The sequence below is a fragment of the Neofelis nebulosa genome, chromosome 10 (genome assembly GCF_028018385.1).
Source record: "Neofelis nebulosa isolate mNeoNeb1 chromosome 10, mNeoNeb1.pri, whole genome shotgun sequence".
In the NCBI taxonomy this organism is placed as follows: domain Eukaryota; kingdom Metazoa; phylum Chordata; class Mammalia; order Carnivora; family Felidae; genus Neofelis; species Neofelis nebulosa.
The window spans coordinates 112132649-112145107 of NC_080791.1; the positions used below are offsets into that span (position 1 = coordinate 112132649).

Here is a 12459-nt window from a genome sequence, read left to right on the forward strand (position 1 = left end):
GCCCAGCTCCTTCCAGGAGGGGGGCTCCAGGACGGGGGCGCCCCGGGTTTTGAGGGAGACGCCCTCCTTCTAGGACCCCACCCCCACCCCACGCCCCAGCCTCCCTCGGCTCTGCCCTGGCTGACACCCTTGGCCAAGCCCAGCTTGCTTGCAGGCTCCATGGGGACAAAGCCACCCTCCCCGGCTGTACCCTGAGTGCCTGGGGGAGCGGGTAACACATCCCAGGGTGGGTTGGCATCATCAGTTGAAGCAGAGACTGGGGGTGTCGTCAGAAGGAAGCAGATCCTTAGGAGGGAGGCGTGGGTGTGCGGGCCTCCCGGAGGGGGGCAGAGGGACGAAACGGACCGTTCCAGACGCCCAGGGCTGGCTCAACCCTGGCATCCGAAGGGAGCTTGCCCAATTTCACGGTCACGGCTCCTGGGGACGGCGTGGCCTCCCAGGGCCTTGGAAACCGGGAGAGCCGTGACCCCAGTGAACTGTGTGTCTGTTTCTACCCAATGTTTCAACAGATTTGACCTGTCTGACAAGGATTCCTTTTTCGACAGCAAAACCCGAAGCACGATAGTAAGTATTGCCGTGGGAACCACTGGCTCACCAGCAGGGGGGCCCCGGGGACACACGGGTGATGATTCCATTTCGGCAGAACGCCTCGGGTGGAGGGCCACTCTAATTGCCTGCGACAGCAATAATTAGAATAATGAGACGGGGAGGCTTCAGGGGCCCAGGGGGAGCCCCTGCCCCTCCTCGGGAGGAGGAGAGCCTCTAGACCCCTCGGCGTCTCTCCCCCGCCTCCCTGCCCTTGCCCTTAGTGGAGATCGTGGGGCCCCAGGCCCGGAGGGTTCCAGGCAGCCAGTCCCAGCAGGAGCGATGGCAGGGGGGCAAAGCTGTGTGGGTCGGGGTAGATTGCGGGGGCTGTGCCAGAGGAATGCCCTGGAGTTGGAGATCTGACCAGGCCACCCTGCCCTCTTCAAGGTATCGGTTTAATGTTTATGCATCAGCCACCGGCTTGTCCGCCAGCCAGGCTGGGCCACGCGCAGCTCGGGACCCGACTTTCCTCTACACCAGAAATTGACCTCGCAGCCAGGCCACCGCCGCTGCCTCCCCTGCCCAGAAAGCCCAGCCTGGAGGGGAGACGTGCAGGGCTGGGGGGCGGGGGGAGCAGCCATTGGCCTTGAACAGATAACTGCCCCTCGCGGCCGCGTCCCCCGGCCGGCAGGTGGCCGGGCGCGGGACAGCGGTGCCGGTCGCGTTGGCGAGGGGGGCTCGGGAAGGCAGATCTGGGTGCCCTCCGCCCTCGGTCCCCTCCCAGCCTCGTGACCTCCGGAGACACCGAGCCTGCGTCAGAACGAGGATGATTCTGGCTTCCTGCTCGAAGGGCGGTGGTTCACCTCCACGTGGGGTGACCTGGGCACAGTGTGATTTTCACTCAGCGTGTTACTGATTGATCCTGGCAATGAGGTCTCATAACAATAAACGAGAAGGAACTCGTTTATGCAAGGACATCGGCCCTCTGGCATAGCTGGGGGCTGCCAGGTAGCCATCAAGGGAGCGTCTCCCTCCGACTTCGAGCACGGGAGAGGAGGAGGACCAGCCACGGTTCTTTGTCACCATGAAATGGGCGAGAGTCGGGACGGCCAGCTAGGGAGACTGAGTCACGTGTCGGTTTCAGCATGTGCGCGTGCCCCCGCTTTTTGCATGATCTGGGGTTGCCAGGATGCCCCCAGAAGTACAGGGCAGGGTGCAAATTCGTGAATTCACACTGCTGAGGAAGGGGGAACATAGGTGAACGGAGAGCTCTAGACCCCATCTCATTCGGGGTCTCTGTAATAGAGCTCTGCCCCTGACCCCCAGGTCACAGGTGCTAAATACTGACAGAGTGGTCCATTTTACCTCCGGGCTGGGGATGGCCTCCCCCAGAGACCTCGAAGGCCAGTTTGTAAACCGCCAACCCCCAGAGAAACTGGCCGTCCAGAACTTTGCCCTTGGTTAGTCCGGCCCCATGGTCTTTGAGACCTGACAGTCTCTGGCATTGGGGGAAGGTCATTCTAGGCAAAGGTATGGCGGTCAACAGCCCCTCCTGCCTCCCCCCCACCCCCCATGCTCCTGGCATCAGGGTTGCCCAGTGTGCACGTGGGTAGGAGTCAGGATCAGCAGGAAGGGCCGGACATGTCGGTCTTGGGACTCAGGCTTTCAGCCTCTGGCACTAGGGAGCCACAGAAGGCTGCAGAGCAAGGTTTGGGTTGTGATCAGGTCTGTCCTTAGAAAGATGACAGCCAGTGGAGGCGGATGTGGTTATGAGGGGGGCCGTGACCCCAGATGGATGGGGAGGAGGTACTTAGGGGAGGATCAGCGAGGTCAGGACGGGGCCACCAGTTAGATTCGGGAGGTGACAGGGAGGGGGCCACCTGACTGAGTGGTTTGTTCATGTATCCATGGGCGGTTGTGGAGCACCTGGTGTGTGCCCAGCACCGGCAGGAGGAGAGAGGCGACAGGCATGTCTTTGGCAGGTGGTAGGGAGCACCCCGGGACAAGAGCAGGGTGAGGAGGCAGAGCAACAGCGGCAGTTGCCCCGTAGCCTCAGGTCTCCGGGCACAAGTGCTTGCGGCAGAAGGAACAGTGACAGCGAAGGGCCTGGGCCTCGGGAGAGGGTTTGCTGAGGCCAGGTTGCTGGGCCGGGGCTGGGACAGGTGGGGACGCAGGACAGGGGTGAACGGAGCAGGGCCTGGGGGCGGCCGGCAGCCGTGGGAGAGCCCTGTGCGATCCCGCCCTCACTTCTGTGGCCTCGGGCCAGTCATTTCAGCCCATTTTGCAGGTGGGGAAACTAAGGCACAGGGTGGTGAGGTAGCTTGCCCTTCACATCTACACGTGAAGCCAGGCCCAGACCCGGGCAGGCTCCCAAGCCCGGGCTCTCGAGGCCACCGGGTGAAACCTTTCGTTAGTGAAGACGGCCCAGAGCTGGGCTGGTGCGGGACCTTCCAGACGGCCTCCGCCAGGCACCCCGCGCCCTGTTGCCTCGTGACGCACGGTGGCGTGGAACCCCGAGACCTGTCCCCGCCTCGGGCTTCTAGAAGATCCAGGGGTACACCCAGGAGGGGCGCTGTTGCTTGGGTCCCTGTGGCTCTGAATGCCAACTCCCTTCCCAGCCCAAAGGGAGGACGGCCCATCCCCCAGGGCGCCGGGGACAACCCTCAACCCTGAACAGCACCCCACAGCCTCCGCGGAGGGAAGCGCGACACGGGACCCCTCGGTCACACGCATCCCTGAGAACGCCACGCCCTTGGCCCTGTTCTTGTGCACCCTCACGAAGGCTGCCTCAGAGAGCGGTGGGGGGTCGTTGCCCGTAACGCTCGGCCACGTCCCTCCTCAGCCACCGCCTGGCAGGTTCTGCGTGCCGTTGCCGCCCGGATGACCGTCTGCCCCTCCCTCTTGTCTCCGCAACAGGTCTATGAAATCCTGAAAAGAACGACGTGTACCAAGGCCAAGTACAGCATGGGTGAGGACATTGCTGGGGCCTGAGCCCAGCGCTCCCCTCCCCGGGCTAATCTTGCCTCCATCGTCTCCGTGGGGGGCAGGCTGCCGGTTTGGGGGTTTTGAGCGTGTTTTGGTTTCAGCTGGTCTAACCGTTTCAGACGGGAGGGCCGCTCTGGGACCGCGGGGCCGTTTTACGGCCCGGTGCTCAGGATGCCTTCTCTCTGCTCGAGGCTTCCGTGGTGCCGTTCGGAGCCTCCCGCTGGCCTCTGGACGCGACAGGGGTGACCGAGGCCCTGTCCCCTGCCGTTGACCTTCACGGTCCAGCGGGAAGTAGGGTTCCGGCCGGGGGCGGAAGGCACCCCACCAGGGACCCACATGGCCCCACACCAAGCCTCGCCGGAAGGCGCGTGTCAAGCACGCGCCCCAGGTTCCGAACGTGCCGCGGAACCAGCCCGGCTGGGCGCCTCAAGCCACAGATGCAGACGTTTCCCACCGAGGTGTGCAGAGTTGAACCCCCGGCCCCACCCCAGCGCAGGCCCCTTGCTCGCAGCGGCAGGCTGAGGTCCCCAGAATGAGAGACTTCGGAGCCAAGGAACGTCCTTGCCTAGCGCTCCCCCTTCTCCTTAAGCTCTCCTTCGCCCCGCTGAGAGCTGTGTGCACAACGCCCTCCAGGGGTACAGGGTGGTGCTGGCTGGCACAGAGCCTGTGGCAGGACAGGGAACCCTCACATGCGTGGCTTCCCGCAGAGGGGAGAGTACCACCGGAAGCAAGCGGAGAGCAGGAGTGTGGTGGGCTTGCTGGGGGACGGCCCGTCCCCCAGGGAGGGGGCTGGGAGGGAGAGCTGGACCCTCTGGAGTCAGAGGGAGGGGAGGCTGGACCGTCTGGAGTCGGAGGGAGGGGAGGCTGGACCCTCTGGAGTCAGAGGGAGGGGAGGCTGGACCCTCTGGGCTGTCGTGTCCTGCTGGGATGCCCGACGGCCAGTCACAGGGACTCCTTCTGGGCCTGGAGTCTCTAAGCCCGTGTCCTAAGTCCGTGGGAGCGGGGGCCCCTTCGCGGGTCAAGGAGGAGCCCAGGAGACCTGTCCCCGCAGGCCCAGCCCACCTCAGGGGGAACAGGAGCTTCCAGGGTGGCCCGGGTCACCAAAAACGGGAGAAGGTGTGGCTGCCGTCCCTGCATTGTGTCCCAGACCTCAGTCTGCCTGTCGGGTCCCTTCCAGCACAAACCCGCGTGGTTGCTAGGAAGGTCTGTAAGCGGTCCCGGGTCTGGGGGCTTCTCAGCTGGAGTTGATCTCTGTTCTGGGTCTTCCCCGGGGTGGACGTCTCTGAGTGTTCCTGTCGGTTCCCTGGCAAACCCAGTGGCAGAGCAGATAGGTGAAGGGTCCTTGCTGCACCCCGTTTCACCTCGGTCCCTTGTCTGAAAGCCCTGCCGACCTCCGAAGTCACACATTCACCTTGCAGCGAGTACTGATGGGTTCTGTTGCCCTCGGGGGATTTACATTCTGGGGGACGAAATAGATAATAAATAATCAGAAAAGCCAGAACATTGTCTTGCTGCAGTCGGAAGGGATGCCAGGAGGATTTAGGACCAATGACCAGAAAGGCCTTTCTGATGAGGGGACATCTGAGCAGAGATCTGAAGAAAATGAGGGGTCCAGACAGAGGGAGCAGTCTGTGCAAAGGCCCTGTGGCAACGCCACGTTGAGAGTGTTCTAGGACAGTAAAGAGCCAATGAACCTGAATCAGACCCACGTCCACTTTTATTACAGATGAGTTCTCACGCGGGTGGGCGTGAGCCGTATGCTTCCACCTCTCGCTGGCTTGGGTTTCCAAGCGTCCCTCAGGTACCCCGAGCATTCCAGGTCACTGACCGAAGAGGCGGTCTCTTTTTAAGTGGATTTGAGGAAGACACTCTCCCACCGTTTTCCCGTGGAGTAGTACGGGATGGGCCGGCCAGGCCACTGGAAACCCTGACCCACTGACCCCCTACAAAGAGCCCCTTCGGCCAGGCAGAGGGTTCTGTGACCAGGAAAGGGCTCCTGGAGACTCGTGTGCCGCGCTGGGCCCCCAGGATGTGCGCGAGATCAGAGTTCCGGCTCCCCGTGCGTGGCCGGCTCTGCCTTTCCGTCCACCTCACCGTCTCCAGGGGCGGGGCGCCGAATGCACACCTCCGGGCCCCGGGAGGTGCAGGTATGGCGACTCTCGTGACACGCCCAGCGCAGGGCCTGGGGCAGCCGTCGAGGCCCGGCCACCGCCCCACCGAGCGCTTTCTCCCCCAAATGCAGCTTTGGTCCTTTCAGGCGTTTTCACGTAACTAATAGCCCGATGTACAAACAGGGCAAGGAGAGGGAAGAAAGAAGGACTCTGCCCTTTTAAGTAAGAGGCGAAAATGTAGTAAATACGGTAAGTGCCTCCGCCCCCACGCGGGGCCCACAGGCCTCCCCTCCGGCTTTTCCCAATCAGCCTAAAATCTAATTGCAAATTGTATGTGTGTTTTCTGACACCATCAATTTTCCCGTCCGTATTTTTCTCGTGATTCAGCTTTTCTAACCACTTACAATCCACCTTTCTTGTCTGTAGACTGGCCCTCCAGCAGCTGTGGGTAGTTGGTGGATTGGCAGGTTCGGGGAACCTCCCTCCTCCCAGGTGGAACTTTCTCTCGGGGTGTCCTCTCTGTCTTCCTAATTCTGCCGATAGAGCATGTGTTTTACCGTCTCCTGGTCGAACCCGGGGAGGAAACGCCAGAAAGGCGGCCTGGCTCTGGGCCGCCAGGTGCACTTGGCTTTGAGAAAATTCTCGGCGACTGAGTCAGTCCTGGGACTGTTCTGTTTGCAAAGAGAGAGGCAGGAGACAGACCTGGTCCCTAATCCTCACTCTGCCTTTGTCTTTAAGGTATCACCAGCCTGCTGGCCAATGGCGTTTACTCGGCCGCCTACCCCCTGCACGATGTAAGTAACCTTGACGGAGTTTGCCCCTGCGTCATTGGCCGCCCCGAATCCCCGCGGGCCACACCCCCGGGGAGCTCTAATTATCCTGCGGTCTTGGCTTCCTGCTTTGGCTCTCCTGTAAATGTCAGCCGCACGCAGCCCTTCCCTGCTCCCCCGGTGGGGGCCCATCTCTTCTTGCAGAACGAGCCCACCGAGGCAGGGGCGTTTGTGGCCGACACCCTGTCCCAGTGGCCGGCTGGTCCTTGAGACGCTGCCCCTGCCTGGGTCTCCCCGGCCACCCCGCCCCCGCTCTGGCAGAATGACCCGGGCTCTGTGTGCGTCTGTTTCTGCAGAGCAAGTGGCCAGCTTCCTGAGCTGGATCTCCAAATCCCTCCGGTATCCCCCGACAAATATAGCCCATGGCCGCGGCCGTGCATCGGCTTGGCCGGAGAGGGATGAGTCTCTTCTTGCTGTCTCTATGGAGACCGGGGCTAGGGTTCAGCAGGGTACTGGGAATGCACCGTGGGGCCCCAGCAGTGTGGGAACCCCGGACAGAGGGCCTCTGGAACTTTCCAAACGTGCGTGGCTACGAGGACTGGGGGCCACGAGGCGGGAGCCGGACGGGGAGGCGGGGCACCCAGAGTCTAGTCCTGGCCGCTGTCTTCCGCAGCCCTGGGCGGAGGCGGCCCCTGTCCTCTCGCTGAGCCTCAGTGTCCCCATCTGCAAGTGGGAGTGGTTCCCAGCGGTGTCAGAGGGAACACAGAAGCGGAAGGGCTTCCAGTGAAACGCTGGATCGGAGAAACCCAGTCTCCGCGACAGCAAAGGGCCGCCCCTCCCCCCCGCCCTGCCTGACCGCTGCCTCCAAGAGACACACAGCTGCCAGCCTCGCGTCACTCCCTGTGGGGAGGTGGGGTCACCTGAGCCGCTTTGTGCCTTCGGGGGTGCTGTCCCTTCTGTCCGCAAGCTCTTCTTGGCAGCCGCCCTCCCCGGGACAGACCATCCACACAAAGCCTTCCTTTTCCCCCTCCTCCCGCCCCTGCCCCTGCCCCTGCCCCTGCCCCGTTGATGTCTCCCTGCTTCCCCCCATCCCCCTGGCTTCCAATGCCCCCCGTCCCACAGAGACACCGCCGTCTGGCTGCTGGTCCTCGCCCACGGGTCTCAGGACAGGCGCAGCACTCGGCACGTAGGTGCTCAGCGAGCGCCGTGTTGATTTGGGCCGCGTGGGTCGCGCTGCCTTGGCCAGCGACCTGTTGCGTGTTTCAAGGGCAGGGCTCAGACCTCCCGGGTCCTGGCCGGTGGTCCTGGCTGAAGGGGCCTCGATCACCGTCCGTCAGGCTCTCGTCAGTGGGTGCTCACCCCGCTGGCTCCCGGAATACGGCCCCGCCCCGCAGCCCTGCGCCAGTTCACAAACTGCTGGGCCCTTGATCTCACCCCTGCTGAGATGCCAGGGCCTGTTCTGGGCCATCCAGACCTGCTTGGAGTCAGCCCTCTAAGGCTTGAAAGGGAAAGGGGAGACATCAACATTTCTGAGCGCCCGTTGTATGCAGAGAGCTGTGTTTAGTAGGAGCTCTGTCTCCTTTAATCTGGTGCAGATGTGGAGACTCGGGCTTAAGGACGTGGTCCGGATCGCAACAGCTTCTGCGGGGGGAGCTGGGCCCAACGTTGAACCTCACACGGCAGTGGAGAGGCCCTCCGTGTGGGGCCCGCTCCCGCTTTACAGATGGGAAAACTGAGGCTGCGGTTGCCCAATAGCTTGTCCAGGGGCACACAGCCTCCAGCTCTACCCGTGGGGTTCTTTCCAGCCGGAGTAAGGACTCTGGGCGTCTTGAGGGACTATGGAATTTTACAGCGATGAATTTTCCCCACAATTGAAGGGCACCCACCCCCGTAGGTACCACCGCTGATGTTGGAACGTTTGGGGACATAAATCACTCTGAACTGGTCCAAACGTACCCTGCATGCTCGAGCAGGGGGCGGGACCGTGAAGCCACACACCCAGGCTCAGGTGGCCGGCTCTTGGCCGCACGCTGGGTGGTCCTTCTCCAACTCCGCCGTCGTCCTGCGTCACGGCTTGCTGCCCTCAGTGTGTCGCCCGCGGCATCGCCACCCCCTTGCAGGGCCTCGTTTACTGTGCTCATTCGTTCATCCGGTCATTCGTTCCACAAGAATACCCATCAGGCAAGGCGCTGGATGCCACGGCAACCAGAGAGCCACTGTGAGAACGGTGTGTGGAGTAGGGGTCTGCGCTGAGCGAGACCCTGAGGAGGGCTCCTGGAATTCGTGCATCAAATACAGGGACAGGACTAACATTTCAGGTGGCGGCTTGGCGGCCTCCCTCCTGGTTGGCACCTGTCACCCTCGAGGTCCCGAATAGATGAGATGCTGCTGGACTGTGTGGCTGTCTGGGCCATGAAGAGAAACACCCAGAAAGCCTCCGGGATTGGGCGGGGGCGGGGGAGGGTGCCCTGAAGACCCAGGGGGAAACATTAATGACACTGGTCTCAGGGCACCTCTGTTCAGAGAGCATGAGGCCAAGTGCTCCCTGCCTGGAGGGGTGGGGGTGGGGGGGGGGGTCATAGAAGGATCTAGTGAGTGCAGCAGATACCCGGCAGACCTCCAGGGGGCCTCAGAGCTTCTTCCCGGCCATCTTCAAGTCCGCTTGGGCAGGCCAGCCCCGCGGGGGGCCACGCTCCCTCCGCTGCTTCCCCTGAGTCCCTGGTTCCAGCTGTCGATATGCTGGGCAGGCTTCTGACTTTCAGGTCCGTCCTCCCTCCCTTGCGCTGGATTTACAGACTCGGAACCGGGTCCCAGCTTAGCAGTCTGTCCCGGAAAAGTCACCTTGCTTCTCTGAGCCTCAGCGTTACCACGTGTGAAATGCGAGTGTGGGGCTCACTGATCTGTCTCCGGTGACCGTATAGCTTCCTGTCCTCCCAGCACCTGCAGGGCAAGGCACTGGGACTGTCCCGCCCGCGCCCCCCCCACCCCCCAACGGCCCCGCAAAGCCCCTTTCTTGCATGCTGCTGGTTCCTCGCAAGTGGCCCTGGGTCCTTTCCGGGACGTGGCCTCTGTGACAGGGGGCGAGGGCAGGAGGGCTGCCCGGCGGAGGTGCTGGGCCAGGCCAGCCTTCCCTCTCCTGTGATGCACCGTCTGGCCTTCGCATTTGGATGCGGATTTGCGCCACTCGAAAGCTGCATCCGGTGGTGAGAGTTCTCCTTTCCTCCTTTTGAACAGGGAGACTACGAAGGTGAAAACGTGGAGTTCAACGACAGAAAAGTAAGTGGACGTGGAGCTGAGGCCGTGCTGCTCGGCCCTGGGGGCCCTGGGTGGGGCGGGGCTGCTCCGAGGCCCCCGCGGGAGCCCCCACGCCTGGGGGGAAGGCACTGAACCCTGCCCGCTGCCTTGCTCCCCTCTCGCTGATGCTGACAAGTGTCCGGGGCGCGTTGCGGGGGTTGCATAAAGGCAAGGGCATGCTGTTCCGCCTGGACCTTCCCCGCGGGCCCCCAAACCTGTATCTCACCCGGGTGTTCAGTCTGCCGCACTCCCTGCGGACGCTGGGCCTGATCCTGCACGGCTCCTGGGTGAGGAAGTTTGGGCCCCGCTCTGGCCAGGCCCCCTCTGCACACCGGCGACTCTGGTGGACGCGTTCAGCCGGTGTTTCTCAAGCTTATTCGGCCTGGAAGCCTTTCTCATGGAAAAGTTACTGTTCCTGGGGTTACACGTTGGGAGACACCGAGTGTTCTTTTTATTCTTCAGTGTTCTCCCTGCTGCTCCCAGCCCAGGCTCCCTGCTTCCCCACACCCGCCCCCCCCCCGCCCCCCCACCGTGGCCCTTTCTCTTCCATCCCCCACGCTCCGGAAGGTTCTTCCCAGACGTCCAGCACCCAAACCCATGCCTGGCGTCCAGCCTCCTCCCCGTGTCCACCGCAGCCCCTCCCGGTTCCCAACCAAATGCAAACTTCGTTCACCTCGGGGAACAGTCCTCACCGGACCTGTGTTTGTCCCCCACGAGCAGATCCTTCCGGAGGCAGTGGGTGGAGATACTTCCCTGAGAACCTCACAATGGTGGCCTTGTCCCAAGTCTCGGGCTGGGAACCTCTGGTGAGGAATGTTCTCCATTCCTGCCTCCCTCCAGCCCCCCGTACATGTTTTTAAACCTTTGGTACTGGATACAACTTGCCCGCCCGGGAATCCAGCTGAAGATACTATCTGATTTAGCTCAAAAATTACATATTTGGTTATTTTTAGTGGGACATCTGGCATTTGTCTGTGACCCTGTGACTTGCAGAACTCCCCCATTCGATCCCGTTGGAGAAGCACCGTCCCCTCCCCAGGCCTGCCTGGGCCAGCTCTGGCCTCAGAATCCACGCCCCTTCATCTTTTTGTGCCCCTGGGCCACTGGTCTGATGCCCTTTCTCCACCTAGGGAAGCTTCCTCCTTGGGCCCCGGGGACCCCCTTTAGGCCTAATTCAGTCCTCCTGTGGCTTCTCCCCACTGCCTCCCTGTGCACCAGCCATGCTGGCCACCTCGCTAATCTGAGACTCCGCAGCCTGTGGCCGCCTGGCACCAAAAGTGTCTCATTCAGTTACCTACTCGGGAGCTACTTGGCATCACTGGGCACCAGGCCCAGCAAATATGCTTCCAGGTTTGTTCAGATCTACCTGTTCCTTCTGCTTAGAATGCTGTCCACCCTCCCCTCCCCTTGCCCCCACTGAATTTAGTGTCCCAGCAGTGAGTACCAGGCCCGGCCCATGAGGGTAGTCTGGGAGTATCGGATGGACGGATGATGGGTGGATGGGGGGGGGGGGGCGGTGAGTGGGTAGAGGGATGGAGGGATTGAGGGATGGGATGGATGATGGATGGATGATGGGTAGTTGGATGGATGATGGGTAGTTGGATGGATGATGGATGAGATGGAGGGTTGGATGGATGATGGGTAGTTGGATGGATGATGGATGGGAGGGAGGGAGGGAGGAATGGATGGTTGCATGGTTGCATGGGTAGTTGGATGGATGATGGATGGGATGGAGGGGTGGGTAGATGGATGATGGATGGATGGATGGATGGATGATGGATGGGTAGTTGGATGGATGATGGATGGGAGGGAGGGAGGGATGGGTGGATGATGGGTAGTTGGATGGATGATGGATGAGATGGAGGGTTGGATGGATGATGGGTAGTTGGATGGATGATGGATGGGAGGGAGGGAGGGAGGAATGGATGGTTGCATGGGTAGTTGGATGGATGATGGATGGGATGGAGTGGCGGGTGGATGGATGATGGATGGATGATGGGTAGTTGGATGGATGATGGATGGGAGGGAGGGAGGGAGGAATGGATGGTTGCATGGTTGCATGGGTAGTTGGATGGATGATGGATGGGATGGATGATGGGTAGTTGGATGGATGATGGATGGGATGGAGTGGCGGGTGGATGGATGATGGATGGATGGATGGATAGATGGGTAGTTGGATGGATGATGGATGGGATGGAGGGATGGATGGATGATGGATGGATGGATGGATGATTGGTAGTTGGATGGATGATGGATGGGATGGAGGGAGGGGTGGATGGATGGATGGATGATGGGTGGGATGGATGGAGAGATGGGTGTGTAGTTGGATGGATAGATGGATGATGAGTGGGGATGCTTGGGTGGGTGGACAGGTGGAAGGGACGGAGGGTGGGAGGAACGTCCCAGATAAGTGTTTGGGTCCTAACTCAGAGCTTTGGAGAACTTCTCCTTCTCCCATGTGGCTTCATTTTAAGCAACCTCGTTCTGAGTATGTTGCCTTTCCAGTGACAAAGTCTGTGGTTCCCCCATTATTGGTCCCATCAGTGTCAACAGCCCCAAGTGCCTGACCCAAGATACCTCACAGGATGGAAAGGGGGTTGCAATCTAGCTAAGGCCATTTTTCTGTGCTGAGCTGGAGGAGCAGGGGCACAGTAGGGATGTTTGAGCAGGAGGCAGGCTAGACCCAAGGCTGAGCACGGCTATAACTGTCAGCTTGATCCTCAGGGCCCTTGGGAGCGAGCGTTCCTTCATCTGGGGACATGGGGCAGGGCAGT

The 12459-nt window shown here is 61.4% G+C and overlaps 1 protein-coding gene across 1 annotated transcript in view; it reads left to right on the plus strand.

Moving 5' to 3' along the window:
* Positions 1–12459, plus strand: part of ANO1 (anoctamin 1) — a 139231-nt gene that overhangs the window by 79540 nt on the left and 47232 nt on the right. The window contains exons 6-10 of the mRNA XM_058686589.1: positions 510–564; positions 3442–3493; positions 5805–5870; positions 6360–6415; positions 9626–9667. Of these exons, the coding sequence (XP_058542572.1) occupies positions 510–564; positions 3442–3493; positions 5805–5870; positions 6360–6415; positions 9626–9667 (271 nt within the window). The remainder of the gene's footprint in view (positions 1–509; positions 565–3441; positions 3494–5804; positions 5871–6359; positions 6416–9625; positions 9668–12459) is intronic.